At 38.3% G+C, this 22,496-nt stretch overlaps 2 protein-coding genes across 2 annotated transcripts in view; both read right to left on the bottom strand.

Moving 5' to 3' along the window:
• Positions 1-6,656, bottom strand: part of LOC134671433 (SLIT-ROBO Rho GTPase-activating protein 3-like) — a 105,362-nt gene extending 98,706 nt beyond the window's left edge. The window contains exon 1 of the mRNA XM_063529292.1: positions 6,201-6,656. Within this exon, the coding sequence (XP_063385362.1) occupies positions 6,201-6,321 (121 nt within the window). The 5' untranslated portion in view covers positions 6,322-6,656. The remainder of the gene's footprint in view (positions 1-6,200) is intronic.
• Positions 6,657-7,468: 812 nt separating this feature from the next.
• On the bottom strand, positions 7,469-22,253 carry LOC134671398 (ribosome biogenesis protein BOP1 homolog). Its single transcript, XM_063529237.1, has 16 exons — positions 22,065-22,253; positions 21,874-21,987; positions 21,650-21,727; positions 21,039-21,366; positions 19,986-20,148; positions 18,596-18,737; positions 16,012-16,194; positions 15,508-15,657; positions 14,079-14,246; positions 13,077-13,251; positions 12,006-12,224; positions 11,174-11,277; positions 9,262-9,435; positions 8,626-8,771; positions 8,152-8,301; positions 7,469-7,646 (listed from the first exon to the last, which is right to left on the bottom strand). The coding sequence occupies exons 1-16, from the start codon at positions 22,152-22,154 to the stop codon at positions 7,493-7,495; spliced, it is 2,538 nt and encodes an 845-aa protein (XP_063385307.1). The 5' UTR covers positions 22,155-22,253; the 3' UTR covers positions 7,469-7,492.
• Between the last annotated feature and the right edge of the window lie 243 nt (positions 22,254-22,496).

Below are 22,496 nucleotides of genomic sequence, written 5' to 3'. Positions count from 1 at the left end.
AAGGCGCCCGACTTTGGAACGCGTACGTCGGGCTCCGCCCGACTCTTTTAGTATGAGGGCGCCGAAGGCGCCCGGCTCTGGAACGCGTACGTCGGGCTACGCCCGACGCCCGACAATTTTAGTACGAGGGTGCCGAAGGCGCCCGGCTTCGGAACACGTACGTATCTTGTAAAAAAATTGACTGTTTCATACATTTTGGCTGATCAGGACTTCTATACCTGTTCACGTTATAAAATGTTGCAGGACATTAAAAAAACACCATGTATAGCGGCCAAACAAATTTCTTTTGCAAAAACCTTTTTGTATCGCCGTAGTCGAGTAACACGCGGATAGAATCCAGAACGCTTGTAGATTCATAGTTCGAATCACCTAACCGATAAATTAATGTTTTATGTGGCGCATGCAAGCAAAGCCGGGTGCAAAAGCTAACAATATTTATATATTTGAAATGTGCTAATTGAGCTCTTTCCAATGATGTATAACACATCATCATTACTTAATTTTAGTTTTTTGGTTCGTGACTTTATGACCTCTAGAGGGCGCCGTGTTCATTTTTTTGTGACGCCATATAGCCTATAACCAGCGGACGATTAAGACGATTCGAATGACACATCGTTTGTTAAATTATAATAAGTACTTTAGAAGTTATGAGGGAACAGATGAACATACATACATACATACCCACATACATACCGGTCAAAATCATAACCCTCCTTTTGCGTTGCCGTAGTCGGGTAAAAAGGTGCAAGTCTCGCAACGCTTTTACTACAAAAAAGTTTTGAGATGTAATGTGAAACCAAGTCGGTTATTTTAGTCAGTGCCAGGGGGTTTCTACAAAAAGAAGTGAAATCCCACCAAAAACATTCTGTAAAAAACTAGCCAAGTCTCGATGGAGCTGCTTGTTTATCTCTAAAAAGTAATGAAATCTAGACAAAGTCGTGCCAAGTCTAAGGTTCCTTACTGCGATTTCTTTACTATTATAGTTAATGTTGTGTGACTTGGCCGTTGAACCTTTGAAGGGTACACAAGGGTACAAAACCAGGTGCTCCATGACACCATTGCACCAATCTGTCGCCAGAACCGCTACCCATTGACGATGGAAAATTGCTACTTGGAAAACGTTGATTCAATAACCAGTCAATTGTAGGCTTGATAAAGCTGCGTATTTCAATAATACTTATGTATGGGCGAGCCTGAAACAAACACTTCTTTTTGGTGCAATGGCAGATTGGTGCAATGGTGTCATGGAGCACCTGGTTTTGTACCCTTGTGTACCCTTCAAAGGTTCAACGGCCAAGTCACACAACATTAACTATAATAGTAAAGAAATCGCAGTAAGGAACCTTAGACTTGGCACGACTTTGTCTAGATTTCATTACTTTTTAGAGATAAACAAGCAGCTCCATCGAGACTTGGCTAGTTTTTTACAGAATGTTTTTGGTGGGATAATAATTACTCGATAATTGTAATTGATTCAAGGTATAGTCATTAGTTAGAGGCATGCAGTTTGCGCAGTTTACCTACACGATATGAACTTTGTAACTAAGTGAGTATACCTTACTGACCAACGGATTTTTCCTATAACTTGGATATCTTCCACACTTAAAAATTCAAACCCCGTCACTTTAACATTTTCAGTTATCGTACAAAATATGTAGATATTGATTGATTGTTAAAATCTTTATAGTAAAATACCGCCGCTTTATCGCGTCTGGCAACCCACGCAAATTATTATAAAAATAAAATCGGCAACCCTCTCGTTCTGACACTCCCATTTAAAGCTACGTGAGACAGGGACCGCTGCTTTATCCCAGAGGGGGAGCCCACGCTGAAGCCGCGGAAGTGGCCAATGCCGACCACTCACACTACATTAGCATCATTTATTCATTACGCGAAGGAAACAACTCAAAACGGAAATATTACTTATGACTTTATGAGACAATGGTCGAGAGTGCCGTGTGCTTAATTTTTAACGGCTTAAATCGGTGCACTTTTTTGCTTTTCAATATTGTGACGTATGACAGCAAGTTAAGGCATGGTTTTGAACGACGAGAGTTGTGATGTTTATTACGTTTGTCTATGATTTTTTACATGCGTTACATGCAGTCTCCGTAATTAGAGAGTTAATTTGATGATTGTTTGATTTAGAGATTAGAGTTTATCATTTATGATGATGCGTATAGTTGAATTTTTGGTTTAATTAAACATGAAGATTAAGTGAAAGACGAAAAACGCCATAAATTATATAATTATGGAAATACTTGGCACTTTTTTTGCAATTACCTCCATTTATAACGTTTGTGTGGAGTCCACATTTCTTTTCGCAATGTAAAGTTTTCATATTCCTTGATATAAAAATATAGTTCACATATATTAAGTCTGTTACTTATCACTATGTAATTTTTATTCATATTGGTACCTGACATGACCACTTTTTCCAATTTCATCGCTCACAAGTCCATACAGACAATAAAAAACCGGGCAAGTGCCAGTCGGACTCGCGCACGAAGGGTTCCGTACCATAAAGCAAAAAAAACGGAAAAAATGCAAAAAGAAAACGGTCACCCATCCATGTACTGACCACGCCCGACGTTGCTTAACTTTGGTCAAAAATCACGTTTGCTGTATGGGAGCCCCACTTAAATCTTTATTTTATTCTGTTTTTAGTATTTGTTGTTATAGCGGCAACAGAAATACATCATCTGTGAAAATTTCAACTGTCTAGCTATCACGGTTCGTGAGATACAGCCTGGTGACGGACGGACAGACGGACGGACGGACGGACAGCGAAGTCTTAGTAATAGGGTCCCGTTTTACCCTTTGGGTACGGAACCCTAAAAATGTAGGGTCTTATCTACATAGACTATATTATAATTGGTGTTATTACTGTATTTGAATTGTAAAATTCTGTTTAATGAAAGAGTTAATTAATGAAATGCATAATATCTGTCTGTACTTATCGCGGTTGCCTACTATGCTAATTTCTGTCTTATCTTCAAACAATTAGTAATCCATGCTAAGCAAAACTGGCTTAACTGGTAGTAACTATTTACCATAAGTAAACCACGTTGAACCAGGAAATACCGCGAGTGTCAGTCAACTTACCTAATCTGGGATCTGGCTGAGATCGGAATATTCTGCGTAAACCAATTCATAATTTATTAGCAAGGCGGGACTGGCGCCTGCATTCTAGCCACCTACTTACGAACGACCGGTATTCAGTGTTGCCAGATCTACTGATTAAGCAGTAGATCTATCTGATTTTAAAAATATCTACTGATCTACTGCTTTTTGCTGCTGAGCTACTGATTTTTCAAAAACGAATGATTATTCGTCGTGACTGGATCATCTAGTTACTTTATACCGTCGTATCGTGTCGTCTAGTGAACAGTGCTCGATAAAAAAGCGCCGCGCTTAAAAACCGCCTTCGTGTTAATACATGTACTTGGTCAAGCAGATATTGTCAGTAGAAAAATGCGGCAAATTTGAAAAATGTAGGCGCGAAGGGATATTTTCCCATAGAAAATTTGAATTTCGCGACTTTTTTTACTGACAAGATTTGTTTGACCAGCTATACATGATTATCCATTTGTGTCATTCAAACGCTTTTTTAACGCGCGGTGAAAAAGCTCCTGTGCGAAATTGGGGCCTAAAAAGGGAAAAATACATTTTTTATGGGAGATTGGTGTCAGGCCAGTGCATAAATTTTTTTTGTTCAATTTTACCAGACATTTTTTTTATGCAGACATCACTTTTTAAATCTACTGTTTTTTTCCCCTATCTACTGCTAAACAGATTTTTTTTCTACTGAATATTTCAGATTTCATCTGGCAGCACTGCCGGTATTGCAATTTATTACAATGTTATTCAGCAAAAGTGCAGCTTATGAAAAGTACGTTGGGTTTATCACAAGCAATTTTTATGTGACGAGTTTTAGGTAATTCTGGAATTAATAGTAACTTTGTCACATTTTCGTAGACACACAGATGACAGAAAACAAGTTTATTAAGGAAGTTCTAATGAATGTACGTCCTGCCCATTCTGGCCAACCTACCTAAACAATAGTTTCCATACACTGGCTCCAAACTGTCAAAAAAGGCTATATGTAACTGCCCTTATTATCTGGGTATTTTTTCTGAAATGTTACAAACGTAAAAAATAGTCTATTTTGTCTATGCCATCTAAAATTGGCGCCAAAAGGCCCAAAACTGCCTAGGAACTATAAACGTCGATCGTAAAACCTAGGTATTTTTTTAATTCCCACACCTCACTGTTTCCAATCCATCCACAACACGAAATTAGAGGTATTCGCCGGAATCGAACGTGTAATGTAAACAGCAGCTGGGCACTGTCAGCGTATGTGGAACGGAACTCGTCAGTTTCCAATGTATTTTTGGAGCCTTTGTTATAATAACAATTATGAAATTTTAAGGTTGAGACGGTTATGGTTTTTAATTTATGGATTTGATTATCATTATCTAACTAAAGTTAGACCAGGATAAGTCTGCAACGATTTTGATAGCACACGCAAGTGCAAACTTCTATGTAATTATCCTTATTAATTAATTAACCTTTAAACGAGCAATTCTTGTATTTAAGCAATTATTAGGGTTAATGCCGGCTACATACGTAACGATAAATCGTTGCGATAAAACTGTGCAGTCCGACTGTGCAGATAAATCGAACCGTGTGTATGACAAATCGTTGTCGATTATCGTAACGATTTGTCATACACACGGTTCGATTTATCTGCACAGTCGGACTGCACAGTTTTATCGCAACGATTTATCGTTACGTATGTAGCCGGCATAACACAACTTGACGTCCCTTTGCGTGCACGACCACAGGTAAGATAATGGGCTTGAATTTTGACAACCCTTAATAGCCGAAAGGGATATTAGAAAAGGACAGCATGATTCGACCCTGAAATGCTGTCACACTTCGATTTTGTAGGAAGATTCCTTTCTGTACTATTCTATATTCTGTGACCAAGCACGAAGAAATATAAAATCAAATTGAGCGTTATCTAACGCAGTAGCTTAAGACTGCAAGCATAAAACACAAGGCTACTGATAACACTGTTGACTGAATTGAATATGATTTGTTAGCCTTTGAATTATGCTGACAGGCTAAGCCTCGAAGTAGATGGAGAATGATGAGATAAAATGTGTCCTAATAAGGAATTGAAGTGTTTTTGTTACAACCTGTATTTGACCTGACTTCAACGAGGGTGTGGAGTGTTAGGGTCGGCAATGTGCATGTAACGCCTCTGGAGTTGAAGGTCTCCATAGGCTGTGAAGACCGCTTACAGTCAGGAGGGCCATATGCTTATTTCCACCGTCATAGTATAAAAAAAAAACTAATGTTGGCCACTTCACTGAATGTTAAAGTCTTTTCACAATTTTAGTGGCTGATATTAGGTGTGTAGTAGGATTTCAGTGCATTATTTTTACAAATATAATTATGTAGGTACCTATTATTTAAAAAGTATGTTATACATATGTTTAATGATTATTTTATTTTTGTTCCTATTATACTAAAATTATGAAGTATTTGTTCTAGAGTCTCTCTTTACTTAAATAATAAGTATCTTAGAATTCACTATATTGACAAAATTCACAAATAATCGACAAAAGGGCAATGTGCATAAAATATCTTGCAAAATTTTATTATCATGACACATTTATTTTTACCTCATAAACACAAGCAATCATCACTCCATTTTCCTGTTCTTTAAATGCCTCATTGAAAACAATACGTGTAGGAAGGACATTGTGGTATACAGGACTCAGGAAAGGCTTGGTCATCTAAAATGTTTTGGAACTGCAAGGATCAGGCATAGGATAAACTGAAAAAGAAAATACAATTAAATTCTAATAGATATGTGGACTAGTGAAATTGTATAACTACTGGAATTGATATTTCTGACAAAGAAGTCAAATGAGAATTTTTAGGTGTTTCCAAAAATCAGGACTATTTTGGTACATGCCTAAGCTCATCAAATCAAGAAGTCATTGCATCCTGAACTGAAAAAAAATGTTTAAAAAACAAGTACCTGAAGCATAGACAAACTTCCATTGAAGTAAAGTTTTTTACCAAAGTTTGCACTGCTTAAACGTTCCAAATTTGAACAAAAGCGTGCATCAGGAGCAACCAGCCAGTAATGCTTTGTACACAAGTGAAAGGTTATTGGGACTCACTGTTAAATGCTGCCAGCTTTCTCGTAGAGCCGAGCCGCTTCATCGGCGTCCGGGGCTCCGCGTCCCGGTCGTCCAGCTCCAGCAACGGCGCCTCGCCCGTCGGCGTCGTCGCTTCCGACATCGTAGGAGCACTAACCGACCACCATCACCGACAAATGAACACTAGCCTCACAGACTCCAGAAAAAATAAATACACCGAACGTATTCCACATGTAAAGTATCTCTTCGCGGTTACGAACGGTAAAGCTATGCGCGCAGCAGGCGAACGAAAATATAAATAACGCCGCGTAATTTACTATCGAGATTCACGCGCCCGCCGGCGTAAACCAAACAAAACAAATTACATACATTCAAAGCGAAAGTGCACGAACGCCGACCGACGAACGAACGACAATAAAAATATGAACAACAAATGCACCCCCCTCGCGTTTTAAGTTTAGAACCGGGCCAATCACGGCGCTTAATTCTACCGCCGTTATTGGAGTTGAACCAATCAGTAGACCGCCGTGTCAAATGTCAGATTGGCATTTCCTGACAAGCCGAGCTTTATAAGGCTGGTTACATACTTCAGAGAGAGTTTGTCAACAAGCGGAACTTTTAATGAAATCTAATATATTTTGTTATCATTAATAAATTGCTATGTTTTTTATATTAATAAACACTGCAAAAAGGATTCGCCTATCGATTTTGTTAGCATTAAGTTATATTACTTTAAATTGCACATAAAAAATTCGATTAATTGTTTGTAAACGCTTTTAGTGGAGACCAAGCCTTATTTGGTGAAAATTGAAAATGTTGCCACATATATTGCAGAGCAGTAGAATGGTAGTTTTTCAGTAGTTTACATTAAAACTAAATTCTACGGGAGACTACACCGTTCAATGAGATTTTTAAAGATGCAGTAAAATAGAGAAAGGAATTTATTGTAGTAAGTCGCTACTTACTACAGTAAGTTCGTTCCTCTGAGTGAGAGCTTTTGTGGCCAAAAACTATAAATATCGTGTTAGAGTTAGATCAAGTATGCAGCGATTTTGATGGCCCACGCGGTGCAAGTGTTATTTATACGTCAGAATTCGAGTTCAGTTTCTTGGTCTAACTTTACCTACCGATAATATTGAAAATCGTGATCAGCCTGACAACGCTCTTGCATATTCCAGCTATAGAGAACTTAGTTTTAGGCCCTGATTTAGGTATTTTTTTACAGGTTTCCCGTAGAAAAAATAAAACATGACTTTTTAATTAGGGGCATATATAAATAAAATAGCATAATGACTATTAAAATAAACATTTATTCAAGTATATAGTCGTAGAGTGGAGTCAGCACCCGCGGCAAGTAGCCAGGGCTGCGTCGGGTGGAAGCGGATGTCCAGCACACACAGGTCCTCACGCTTTTCAGGGCCACGGAGCTGCTTGAGCGGCACCAGGAGAGGGTTTTGTAGAAGGTCACTGGTAAAAACAAACAAAATTTATTATGTATGATGAAAATTGTATTTGCATGCATTGTATTGTTTTATCTGCAAATAAATATTGATTGATTGATTGACTAATATTTCGTTCCTAATATAGACAATGTCGATTGGACAATACCTAATAAACAAAGTACTAAAGCCTTAATTCGCACAAAATAATAAAACAAAATACTAAGTTTTTAATACAGGCTTTATGGGACTGTCTAAGGTGCCTTAATTCCATTTGAACTGACTTTTTATCGTAGAGAAGTTCCTTTAGAAACCTTTCGATTGCACTATAAGACCAGCTTCATGTTTTACTCGGCGATGGAGGGTAAGGCTATAACTACAATCCCGAATTTGGGAATTTCGTTCGATTTCGTTATTTCGTCTATTTGTCTCCCTGCCGTACGAATTAACAAGAGCTATATATATAAAAAGGCGGACAACGAAATTTTGATCTTCGATTATTCGTGGTCGCTCAGACTAGCAAAGATACTAACTTGTAAACCATGCCGTGCGACACGACGATGTTGTGATCATCACCAGCGGTCGCGAACAGCGGGTAGCGGCGGTGGAACGCCACGGAGCGGACGGCGCCGCCGTGCAGGCGGAGGGTTTGATACGGTTTAGATGACAGCTCCAAATCGAACCTGGGAAAAAATGTTTTGAATCCCTCGCGTCAGTTCATTGTTTTATTGCTGGATAAATAAGATATTACTGATTAAATAGGAGAAAAAAGAATCAGAGTAACCGATTTATAGTTAGTTTTGAATTTATATCACTCTGAATGTCGGATTATAGAATAAGAACAGAACGATGAACAGCATTCTGCTAAACAAAGAGATTAAATAAAACTAGAAAATTATTGACATATCCGTTAAATTTGTTTTCATTTGCTGTGCAATAAAGATTATACTTACTTACATAAGTTAAGCAGTAGTACCAAGTCATAAGGACAAAAATCCACTACTTACCACATGCATTTGCGATCATAAGACGCGACCAGCAAGTTGTCTCCGGCAGGATGCACGGCCATTGAGCTGACCCACTGCGCTCCAGTCAGAAGTTTCTTTATCAACTCTTGTTTCACCAGGTCATAAATTCGAACAACACGTTGAGTCTGTTGAAGATTTGTTTAATTAAGACCACGTCTAATATAGCGAAGGTTACATCTATTACAAAATAACTATTTTTATAGTAGAAGTGTTGGTATGTTAATCATTTAGCTATTCAACCCCGATCTATTAAGTAAAAATACCTTACAGATTACAAAACTGAAATTGTTTTCCTTTGATGGAATAAATACTGTAAAGCAGCGGTCGGCAATCTTTTAGCAGCCAAGGGCCACATAGCAGTTAACGAAGTCGACGCGGGCCGCACTTTGTTAATATTTATCACTTTTAATAGACATTGTCATTTATCAATATTACATCCTCTACTAAATACTTAGCCAGGGAGGCTCGCGGGCCGCAAGAGAGAGGGCCGCTGGTTGCCGACCGCTGCTGTAGAGTACTAATACTAAAATAATACACTTTATCTTCATCAACTTATCAACAATACACTACACTATTTACTTTCTTGCCATTTTTATTAAACACCATATTACTTACAGCCACAAACAGCCTCGGCGTAATGGGATGGAACAGCGCACATTGCACCAACCCCTTCGCCTTGGAGAACGGCAGCTGACTCCTCCGCCTCGACAACTGGTGCACGACCACCGCGCGACTAGCGCCATCTTGTAGCGTCACGGCGATGTAGTCGCCTTTCCCGTGCCAGGCGAGCTAGAAAATGGTAGATTTTTATTAATTGCTATTGCAACCCTAAAAACTAATCCTTTCTCGATACTCCAGATCCAACCAAAAAACTTTCAGTCTTCATCCCCAAGTTAGCCAAATTTGTCAGGCGGATCTGTCTTTCTTATACAAAAGCAAATTATTGGTGACTTGTGGATAAAATCAATAACTTAAGTTTGAAATTGATATGATAGAAACAGGCCTCCAGATTGCTATTCATATTTTTGGAAACATAACACGATGGTAGAAAATGGTAGATTTTTTGTTACTGCTATGGCAGCCCAAACTTTTAAAACTTGTTCGTTATCGTTAGCTTTGTCAATCCAAGGTCATTGCGGTTGTCCGTTGAATTCGTAATTACATAGTAACAAATATGAAAACAGTTGGAATGAGTCAATTTAGCAGTTACAGTTTCGATTTTAAAATATTTTCCTACTAGAATTTGTTTCGTATAAAATCAAACAAAACAAAAGCAAGTCTGTTCTATTTAATAAAGATTCAAATGTTATTGGAGGTTATTTGCAGAGATGGGACTTATTTGAAATACTTGTATTTAAAATGCAAATACAAAATGCAAAATACCTATTTTGTATTTTGTATTTAAATACCTTTTGAAGAAAACTATTTTGTATTTTATTTGAAATAGTTTTTGGGACCTATTTTCTATTTTCAAAATACAAAATACTTCATAGTAGGTAGGTAACGTAAGTAGGAGTTACAATCTCTTGATTCTGATGCTACAATCCTGGCAACTCTCTCATTCTTTTAACATGGAACTGTTGAATCTGTTTAGTAACGTCGCACATGACCACAAGCGTAGCGAGTAGTTAAAAAAGTGGAATCTTGAGTGTTGGGAGGGTTTCAAGGCACGAGAGGAGAACAAACTTTTCTGCCCAGGTGAAACACAAACGAGACGTTTTCATACGAGAGGCATTATACTAGCTGTAAAACATTACAAATTAATGCTTTAAAAGTTGGCCGTTAAAAACCATCATCCATACCTACATCCTACCGGTTAATATGAACAAACTAGAAATTTGCACTTTAGATAGAGGATTGATTTCAAAGAATAAAGAGAGTCTTTTCTATTCGGAAATTCCGAGTAATACTTTTTAATTCAGACTAGGTATTCACTACTCAGAGTACCTTTTATCGCAAAGTATTTGTATTTTTAAAAAGTATTTTAAAAATACCTATTTCGCATTTTGTATTTAAATACAAATTCAAAAACTATTTTGTATTTTGCATTTGAAATAGTATTATCAAGGAAGTATTTGTATTTTGTATTTAAATACTTTTTATAAAGTATTTTTCACATCTCTGGTTATTTGTACTAGTATTCGGACTTTGAACCCCAAAATGATAAAGCGGGGTCTGTGGGACTATGCAGAGGGCCTACCGCGAACCACGTTCGACGTGTTGCCTCTGTCGCCCTTGTAAATTCGTACGTAAGTGTGACAGGGAGGCAACACGTCGAACGTGTTTCGCGGAAGGGCCCTCAGATTATCCTCCTTCATAAGGCCTAGCCATACAAATGAATAACCTATAATTTGCCACAGAAATTTGAACCTTTAGTGCAGGGAATAGAGTTGATTTTGGTTTTGTTAAAATTGAACGAAACAAAACAAATGCGACTCTGTTCCAATTGAATATGATTTAAATTTCATCGAACTGAATAAGTACTTTAGGTTGGACCTTGGGCCTTAAGGGGTTATGAGAAACTCACGTGTATAACGGGCTTGAAATGCGTGACAGCCACACGTACGCCAATGGCCCATTCCTCAGGCTTAACTTTGTCCCACTGTATTGCTGAGGTCGTTCGCTCGTCCACTGTAAAATAAAATTAAATATTATTTGTAAATGCGTTAATACGCATATGCGTTGTTATACTTGCCGCGATACCAACTGGCGACTGAGATCATAATGCTATCTCCTTTACTCTTGTTAACCCTTTGAACGCCAGACGGCGCGCGAATATGCCGTGCCCCGGACGCCAGGCGATCGCGATTATTTAAGCGAAAATGAACTTTACGATACGGAGTCCCGGTAAATCCCTATTGAATTGGCGAAGCTGACGGCTGTAGCCGTCGTTGGCGCCCTTGGCAAGACTTTCCGATGACGTCCACAGCCGTCTGTGGCGGTCAATGGGTTAAGACCTACCAAGGGTGAACGAGATGGAATTAGCCACTAAGTTTTGCGGCAAGTATATTATTTTCATGCTGGCAATTTATTTTAGGAGTTGGTGGTTGCGTTATTTTCGCTTGCCGTATTCCTAAAGGTAAGAGATGTATCAAAATTTGTTGAAGGATATTCCAATACAACCAATTAGTGTACTAACAGCATCGTTTTTGTGCAAAATAATGCGAGCTAATTGATGTTTTAGGTCGGTATTCCACCATTTCTTTGTCTAATGTGTTTTGCGTCTCACATTTTGCTTAATGAGAGAGTGAGACGCAATAACATTGGACAGATGGAATACCACCCTAAAAGAAATTTTAAGTAGCTTTTAATCAGCTACACAAAACCGAACTTGAAATTTTAGTAGTAAGTATACTTACTGACAACATCATGCTGTGGCGGCGGTTCCTCCAGTAACTCATCAGTTCTAGCGGCCACCTTATGCGCCCCTATATCCTGGCCCGGATTGAGCAGGAGCAGCCTGTTCCCGACCGCGGCCGCCACGAGGCTGAGGCCGAGCGCCGGCGTCCAGGCCACGCGGGCCACGGTCGCGGGGAGGGGGATGGTGCGGAGGCAGCGACCTGTGCTGGTCTCCCAGACTGGAAACAAATATTTTTTTTAAATAGAAACTTTCTAAAACACAGACGTAGGTCTTGGACTTACAGATACCAGAACGCAACAAGAAAAACCGGACAAGTGCAAGTCGTACTCGCCCACCGAGGGTTCCGTGCTTTTCAGTATTTGTTGTTATAGCGGCAACGGAAATATATCATCTGTGAAAATTTCAACTGCCTAGCTATCACGGTTCTTGAGATACAGCCTGGTGACAGACAGACGGACAAATGAACAGTGGAGTCTTAGTAATAGGGTCCCGCTTTTACCCTTTGGGTACGGAACCCTAAAAACAGCATAGCGGTTATGTACGGGCGTACATAACCGTAAAATAGTGCATTTAAAGGTTGTTGCGTTATGTCTCCTCACAGCCTCAAACAAGACTGGACCCATATTCATTAACCTAGTCTTATTACAAGCTTTTATTTATGACTTTTAATTACAATATATGTATATCTTAGCTTCAGTCGAACGAATCTTGGAAGCTAAATTAAAATTAACTATAATATTTTTTTTAATCTTTGAAATCTTTTAAAAGTTACAATAGACGATCACAAATAAAATCACAGAAACTTATAGAATTATAAAAGGCTCTTACTTAGAGCATTTAATAACTAGAGTCGCCTTTAAGAGCTTACCCCTCTGCCGAAAAACTTGCACAATTGCGCAAACTTTTGTATGGACTGACATGGCTATTTGTACGTTACGTACAAATCATGTAGAAATAGAAATACATTTGACGTCCCCTCCCCCACAAAAATCGGCAGACTGTTTCGTATAGAAAATGACAGCCATGACGTCTTCAGTTAATGAATGCTCTAATGGCTCTTGGGACTTACTTTTAACAGTGCCATCATCACTGCCCGACACAGCGTACTGCCCTGTAGGGTCGAAGTCTGCGCTCCTCACCAGACCGCTGTGGCCCTTGAACACTAGGGCCTCGTGGGTGGGGAACGGCTGCAGCTCTCGAGGAGATGGCAGTTTGGGGACTAGGTCTTCAGGGCTGATTGTTAGCTGAAAGATATTGAATTGTCTTGGATGGTGTTTAGCAATAATGTGTCAACCCACATTAATTACGCAATAAGATGTCAACTTAAAACACCATCCTTTTGTTTTAATATAGTATCATTTCATTGACATATATATATCAGGACTGGCCTTATGGGCAATAAGAATGTGGCACGAATGGGGCCAGTACAGCGGTGTGACATCGCTACAACGCGATTGGTTGATGAGTTCGCATCACGCGCGCGATTCGTTGATGAGTTCGCATTACGCGCGCGATTGGTCGCAAGTGTCGCAACTAGTTGCTTTAGGCAGCATCGGCTCGCATTCGTGGTGACACCGCTTTACTATACTTGGTCAAGCAGATCTTGTCAGTAGAAAAAGGCGGCAAATTTGAAAATTGTAGGCGCGCAGGGATATCGTCTCGTATAAAATTTGTATTTCGCGCCTTTTTCTACTGACAAGATTTGCTTGACCATCTATAGTACCATTTTTTAGCACCCGTAAGGCCAGTCCTTAGATATAATACGTCAATGTATCATTCGTATAGCAACTAGTAACATATTAGGCCTAGGGGCTGTCCATAAATTACGTCATCGATTTTTGACGATTTTCGACCCCCCCCCCCCTCTCTAAAATCATCCAAAAATCATGCTTCAAATGACCCCGTCTCCTCCTACGTCATGCTACCATCATCCGATGTCCAGACTCCAGAACCCCCCCCCCCCCTAATTTGAAATGACGTAATTTATGAATAGCCCCCTATATGTACACCTGTTTAACTAAAATAAGCAAATAAGAATATTACAAACGATAAAAAATCATAAACCACTTACCCTCATATGTATGGCTCGAGGAGCGAGATACAAATCGAGGCATCTAAGGAAGCGTTCGCGTATGAAGCGAGGGTAGGCGGCGACAGAGCGCAGGTTGTCGTGTTTCGTCGGCAAGAAGGTGTAATTGCGCTTCCAAGGAGTTTCTGCTAGCTTGTTCCATTCTTTCATCTAAAGAATAAGTTTTAATAGTTAGACACAGTGCAGGCTATTGCCAAAGACTTATGTAACTTCGTATAAGATGAATAGAGTCTGAGGAAAAATCGTGACTCGGAAATTAAGAAAAAGTCATTCTCGGATAGATGCCGCACACACCTTTAGCCTATGCTCGGCTAGATGGCGTGTCGACACCGTTTCATATTTAACAATTTTAACACATAGATATCAGTAAATGAACATGGATCAAAATGATATAAAAATAATAAAATCATTTATCCATATTATACATATATACATTTTTTTGATAATTTTATAAGTTTTCATTTTGAGTTTTAGGCCCCCCCCCACCCCACATCTGGCGTCTTTCGAGCGTCGGCATCTACAATTCTATGGCCGACGTCGACGCAACGTCGACGCAGCGTCGACGCAACTGCGCAGTGACGCCATTTTCCATAGCGCTGGACCGACGCCGACAGACGCCGACGCTCGAAAGACGCCAGATGTGGGGGGGGGCCTTAGTCGTGTGTCGATAGATGGCAGTAAATTTACTGTGACTACAAAATTTACAATGACAGGACCCCTCTATATTATCTATTCTTTTTGCTATTGCTATGTCTAGCCATACGAAAAGAGGTGAAAACGTAGGTCGTACTGAAGAAATTTTCTTATGGGGATAATATCGAAATCGAGAAAAACTGGCTAAGGGGCATGGCACACTGCGTCCGATTCGCAGCACTTCGCTCCAAAGTTTGAGCGAGATAATGCTACACGCGTATTATAGCGACGTCGCGCTCGCACGTGCGAATCTGACGGAGTCTGCCATGCCCCTAATCAACAATCTTCACAGAATTATAGATATGTGTCAGATATGGATAAACGATCACGTAAATTCAACTTTTGCCAGTGGCGGATTTGCCCTAAGGCACAGTAGGCATAACTCAAAATGTAGTCAATATTATGGGTGCCTTGAAAGGGGCGGCTACAGGGCCTGGGGCCTAGGGCGGCACAGACTGCAAATCCGCCACTGACTTTTACAATTCAAATCTGACTGCCGGTTCCACTCAGGATGCCATATGCATGTATACTATTTTATGAAAGAACTAAATCATGGTTATCATGGTACGTACTGATAAACCCAATTAAGATTCAAGCTAATTTGTTTGTCTAATACTTAAGTTATTATGTTTCAACAATTAAAGTCAGATTGTGCTCAATGAGCTCATTGTGAAATTATCTAAATTTACCACGAAATAACTGCATTAAAATTAAAAACCTCTTTAGCATCAAGCAAGTACTCTGGTGGCGGGTTGTAGCTTTCTGCATGGGACGGCAGGGCGCGCTTGGGCGCCGGGATGTGTTTGTGAATGCCTCGGATATTCTCATCTTCTGTAGTGGAGCCCCACAGGTTGTAGAATTGCTTTACCTGATTTGAAAAATTTAATTTCATAATTAGGTAACTGAATGTAAGTTAAAATCTACATAAAACTACGACTATGAATTAAAGAAATACTTTAAAAAATCATCTTTTTCAGAATCTGTTGATCAAAAACTTTTTATTTATACTTGAACACCAGGATTGCTTAATTGCATTTCCCCAAAATATCACACCGTATCTTAAACTAGCCCTTACATGTGCGTGGTAAACAGACACGGTATAGTAAGATTTTGTTTATGTCCACAGGGTAGAGGAGCTTTTAAGAAGATAACATTAACATTTCGACACGTTTACCCTTTTAATAATAATAAATGAATAAACTCGTAATAATTTAAAGCTTACCCGTTTCTTCCTCCTCTCCATGGCGATTTCTCGCCTCGTCTTAGTCCAGCCCATTTTCAACGCGTGAACTATCTTGGAGATGTGTTTCTGTTCCTCGCGAGATGGCAGGAACGATCGCTTGTGTTCGGGGAACGCGCGAATTGGCGTCGCTAGCACTTCGCGGGAAAACCATTCGACCCACGGCTGAAAAATAAAAGTATTAGGTAAAAACAATAATTTATTTTGGACTACAAAAATCCATAACAGGTTAGTCGAACATGTACATGCAAGAACTTGTAATTAAGACTATGTTAGTACTTAACTTATTAGATATCTAACTATACTGCAAAACGTAATTCAAGACCAAAAAAAAGTAAGAAAATGTTGCCACTGCAATAATTTGTTTGTAAAATAGTAAATTCATTTTGATAAATAATCACGCTAAGATAATTTATTCATTAGTAATTTTACTCCTACTATTTAAAAACCGGGCAAGTGCGAGTCGGACTCGCGCACGAAGGGTTCCGTACCACAATGCAAAAAAAACAAACAAAAAAAGCAAAAAAAAAACGGTCACCCATCCAAGTACTGACCACTCCCGACGTTGCTTAACTTTGGTCAAAAATCACGTTTGTTGTATGGGAGCCCCATTTAAATCTTTATTTTATTCTGTTTTTAGTATTTGTTGTTATAGCGGCAACAGAAATACATCATCTGTGAAAATTTCAACTGTCTAGCTATCACGGTTCGTGAGATACAGCCTGGTGACAGACGGACTGACGGACGGACGGACGGACGGACAGCGAAGTCTTAGTAATAGGGTCCCGTTTTACCCTTTGGGTACGGAACCCTAAAAAAGTACTTTTATTTACTTATTTGTACATAAATACAAAACGCGCTAGTAAAAAAGTGGCAACATTTCTTACTTTTTTTGGTCTTGAATTACGTTTTGCAGTTTACTATAGTTCGTTTTTTAGCATTTAGCTCAATATTAGCCTACGGTATTGACCTTTGGGGGCTGGCAGCCGATAGGGATAGAGTATTTTTGCTACAAAAGAGGGCTGTTAGAATGTTGTCTGGGGTGCCGCCATTTACTCCGACTAAAGAATATTTCCGCGAATTAAAAATTCTAACGGTGCCCTCGTTATATATTTTTGAAGTGGCAAAGTACATGTATAAACACAAAAGTGAATATGTGATGCGTCGACCTGAACAAAGGAGAACTGATAGGGACATTAAGTCTGTCTTTGTTAGGCTTGCGAAAACATCCAACTCAGGGAGGGAAGTTGGAATTAAAATCTTTAACAGCCTGAGCCGTGGGATTAAAGAGGCGGCTTCTTATGACCTGTTTGTTGAGAAGTTGAAAGCCTATTTAATTGATAAGGCATTTTTTACGGTTAAGGAATTCTACAGCAAATTTAACATTAAATAATTTCGTAAATAATGACATTTGTAATGTATAAGTTTTAATGATTTCTTCTTCTTTCCTTGATCTGGTTATGTGTGTTTATTTTGGTGTTAGTGTTTTGTAATAGTTGAGTGTTTAGTTTTAGTTGTATATTTTGTAGTTCTATTGTGATTTTGTTTGACATGTGTTATTTTGACATTAAAGAAATTGAATTTGAATTTGAATTTGAAATTTTAGGGTTCCGTACCCAAAGGGTAAAACGGGACCCTATTACTAAGACTTCGCTGTCCGTCCGTCCGTCCGTCCGTCTGTCACCAGGCTGTATCTCACGAACCGTGATAGCTAGACAGTTGAAATTTTCACAGATGATGTATTTCTGTTGCCGCTATAACAACAAATACTAAAAACAGAATAAAATAAAGATTTAAATGGGGCTCCCATACAACAAACGTGATTTTTGACCAAAGTTAAGCAACGTCGGGAGTGGTCAGTACTTGGATGGGTGACCGTTTTCTTTGTTTTTTTTTTGCATTATGGTACGGAACCCTTCGTGCGCAAGTCCGACTCGCACTTGCCCGGTTTTTTAGCATTAGAAAGAACTTGCAAGAAGGTAAGCGATCTTGACAAGTCTTTTAATTGAAAAACGCTTTTTAAAAATCAATAACTATTCCTTATGAAAGCAGAAGAATATAAATGATCGTATTAGATTCATAATTGTTACAGTCATATTTGCCGTAACTTATTTTTAAAATGTGTTTTTCAATTAAAAGACACATCAAGATTGTTTACCTTATTTCTAATGCTAAAAAAACGAACTATACTTATAGTACCTAATATAGTTACCTATAATTTTATTAAGGTACATCACACAAGGGCATACTCATTTAACGAATTTCGAAAAAAAATATTACTGTCCGCCTTTTCTCATATTAACTAGAAGAACCATTTTCTTGAAAACGATTATAAGTATGCTTATGATGGCGAAAATATCAGACGATAAAATCACGGGCTTTGCACCAAATGTACCCTATATCTTGCAGACCCTCAGGCCCAGATTTAGAAACCTAGGGCCCCTAGGCACTTATGGCACTTGGAATTTAGGGCCCTTTTTCCACATCAAAACCATTGCTAGGTTGCCTGGGCCCCTAGGCCCGGGCCTTGTGGGCCTAGGCGGAAATCTGGCCTTGCAGACCGTACCTCATACTCATCATGGTCAGCATTGGGCACTTGGCCCTGGCGGATGCGGGAGATCAGCTCCAGGTCCTGCTTGCTGAGGATCACGTCCTGCCCGGTGCTGGGGTCCCGAACCGTTCGCCAGAAATCAGGGTCTTCGCATTTTCTGTACAGAATAGACAATATTTTGGTACCAAGCTAGTCAAAAGGGAACAAATGAAGATGAATGAGAAGAAGAAGATGGGAAACAGGATAATCAAGCTAGTAATAAAAAAAAACAAGACCGAAGTGATCCCATAAGTGTTCCGTGAACAATGTTTTGTACGGAACACTAAAAATACAGGTTACAAACTTACAAACAGAGGAGGTTACGATATTTTTATACTCAGGTGTCGCCATGAAAAAGTATATAAGGTAGAAGTACTAGTGCTCGACAATGCACTAGTATTCGACATGGGCCCTTTATGTCAAGTAAATACAGGTTAAATTTGAATGGCGAAGATTTTTCTGTATTCAAATTTAATCCTTGTCACTTTGGCATAAAGTGCCCATGACGAATACTAGTGCAGCATCGAGCACTAGTACTTCTACCTTATACATATATAAAATAAAACTTGAAAGATATTTTGATTTTTTAAATGTCAGTGTAATCAATACAAAAATTTAAAAAGATACTAAGAATCGATCAAGAAATACAGGAAAACATTTCTATAAGAAACAAATTTTGACAATAATTCTTTCCCTAGCATACATACATATAATAGTAGCAAAATGTAACAATGAGAAGTGGTAAATTAATGGTAATAAAGTCAACAAATTGTCATTTAACTTTTAACCCTTTAGTTTAGTCCGTAGCAGCAACATACCTACTTGCCATCATACTTAAAATGTGGGATGTTGCGGATGCAGATTTTTAGACTTTCGCGGATGCGGATATTTAGAGCCTCGCATCCGCGGATGCGGATGTCAACATTTGGTACTTAAAAAACGTCAAATATTAAATTTTTAGCATTTTTTCTTTAAAAAAAAACTAAACTTTTAGTATTTGAGTAAGACAAAGTAAGAGAGTATACGTCCGTTACTTATTTAATAAACAGTAACTTGGCCGACTTTTCGGGACCTAGACGATTTCGTTTTATAAAATGACGAAATTACCTAGCACATACTCCTCCGGCGCCGCCGCTAATACGTTCCTGTTACCGACTTGGTCGACATCCGCATCAAGCGGATGCTCCGCATCAATTTTATGCGGATGCGGATGTTAAAAATAATGCGGATGTTCCGCGGATGCGCATGCAAATACTCGCAACATCCCTGCTTAAAATCTCTACTATAAGAATTACGGTTCGAAATCGAATGACTAGAAAGGAATGTCAAATAGTTAAAGGGTTAACCATGTAAAAATGGTACTTACTTAAGGAACTCATCAATCTGATCCCTCTGCGGTGGCTTGATGATCTTCCGTCCGTCCAAGTCATAGCCAACATGTTGATACTCATTGTACCACCACATCGGGATGTCACCGACGGTATTGCGGCGCTCTTCTTCGTCCGACGTATCTCCTGACTCATATTCATCTATGGAGAAAAGTTACATATTAATATATCTCACAAAGGATACATTTAACAATATGTACAAAACTTAAGGAACTAAAACCCGTTCTGAGCCATGCCGGGTCTAAATGTCCCCATCACACTAGTAGCATTATCCCATATCATATAATTAAGATAAGATAAGATAAGATAAGAATAGCCTTTATTGACCAAAATAGAATTATTACATATAATTATATGATATTGCATATATTGCATATTATTACATAATATGCAATATATGCATATATTGCATATTATTACATAATATGCAATATATGCAATATCATATAATTACATAACATATACTACATACTATATTACTATATTACATAATATGCAATATATGCATATATTGCATATTATTACATAATATGCAATATATGCAATATCATATAATTATTAAATAAATATGTCAAAATGTTATGGTTCGTTTTTTAGCATTAGAAAAAAGGTAAAAAATCTAGACATGTATTGTTGTTGAAAAACAATTTTGAAAAATAAGTCGTCACAGCAAATATGTAACAATTATTATGAATCATATGATTATTTACATTATTTTGCTTTCATAAGTAATAGTTACTGATTTATAAAATCGTTTTTCAATTAAAACACTCGTAAAGATCGCATAGTCTTTTTCTAATGCTAAAAAAACGAACTATAGTAAGGAGCGTTTTTTGTGTCTTTTAAATAAAATATTATCTAATGGTGTTATTCATAAACGCGTTACAGGCCTGAATTGGCTATAAATCGTTTTTCTTTATCTGTAATTTTGACTTACGTATTTGTAAAAAACGGGATAAAACATAATTTAACTAAATCATGTCTGTAAAGTTTTATGAATAAGGCGGTAAATGGGGTACAAAATAACATACCTTTTTGAGCTACTGGCTGCATCTTAACACTAGTCTCCTTAATTTTATCAGCTAACATATCAACACTATCCTTGGTCTTTCCTTTTACTTCTGTCCCTTTCAGCTGTTTTTCTTTCTCTTTCACTTGCTTTTCTTTTGTCTCTTTTTGTTTAGTTCTCTTTTTCACTTTCTGGTTTATCTCTTTGTCTGACTCATCACTGGAACCGGAGTGTGTTTGTCCGATACCAGACTCTGCACCACTGTCTTCTTCACTCTGTTGTGATGCTTCATCATCTTCATCATCATTATCATCTCCTGATTCATCATCAGCTTCTGAATCTGTTAGTTCCTGTGAAAGATGACCAATATTGGTGAAAATGGATTATAAGGTAAGTTGTGTATTTCTTGAGCTGAACAATTTTTAAATTCATTGTCAAACATAATATAACCTGTGTGTCAATGATACTTGTGTGTAAATCACTTTGGCAAAAAAACAATTACCACAAACACACAATCTGTCTGTTTTGGGATAAACTCAAAAACTACTGAAAAGATTTTCATGCGGTCGCTAGTCACAAAAATAAAGCTATCAGCATTACAAGATGAGTCTACTCATAACAATGGACGCTTACTGATGATGCATCTGAAGCATCCTCTGGCTGCTCTTCGTCTCCGAACGTAGAATCGGCATCGTCATCAAACAGTACCTCCTGAAAACCAGATACTTTAGTTAAAGATATCAGCATAGCAACTAAACTAAACTGAATAGAATAGTGAAGATATTCTACAACAAGTAATATTGAATATTAATATAATGTTGGATATGTAGTTACTGAAAAAATGATTAAATGCTTACATCCTGTTCCGCATCAGAGTTAGCGCCTTCTCCTTCCTGCTCAGAGTCTGTAGCGTCTTCCGTCCCATTCAAATCACCGCGGATCAGATCCTCGCTTGCCCCAGAGTCACTTCCCTACGACAAGCCACGAATATAACCAATATTGAACAAAATAATACGCTCAAACTATCACTTCACTTTACGACGCTTACCTCGTCTTCTGATGAATCTTTGACAGCTGTTTTCTTGGAATCCTTTGCGTCTATTTTTCTTTTCAGTAAACCAGCTTTAAATGGTGGCATTTTGTACAATATCTATATCATAATTCAGAATATAAAGCGGCTTGGAGACTCCGAGCCACCAACAAACACGTGTTGTTCATTCATTCACAGTGAGCTGTCAAAGTGACTTTGACACATTGCATTTCGACTGTTTTTACATAAGTGAATCGGAACGCAAATACATGTTTTGCCTTTAGAAAGTTATAAAATTTGAGCCGCAAACTAAAATGATGTTGGACAGATGAATGGAAGAGTTGAAAGAAATATATCAAAATAGAAAATGCATTTGAGGTAGAATAGTGTAGGGAAGTGGCTGAATGACCATATTTACTTTTGCCAAAGAAAACTACGGTTACCAAGCCC

The sequence above is a fragment of the Cydia fagiglandana genome, chromosome 15 (genome assembly GCF_963556715.1).
Source record: "Cydia fagiglandana chromosome 15, ilCydFagi1.1, whole genome shotgun sequence".
NCBI classification, from domain to species: Eukaryota; Metazoa; Arthropoda; class Insecta; order Lepidoptera; family Tortricidae; genus Cydia; species Cydia fagiglandana.
The sequence above is the reverse complement of the archived record's forward strand: the minus strand, read 5'-3'. Positions and strand labels throughout refer to the sequence as shown.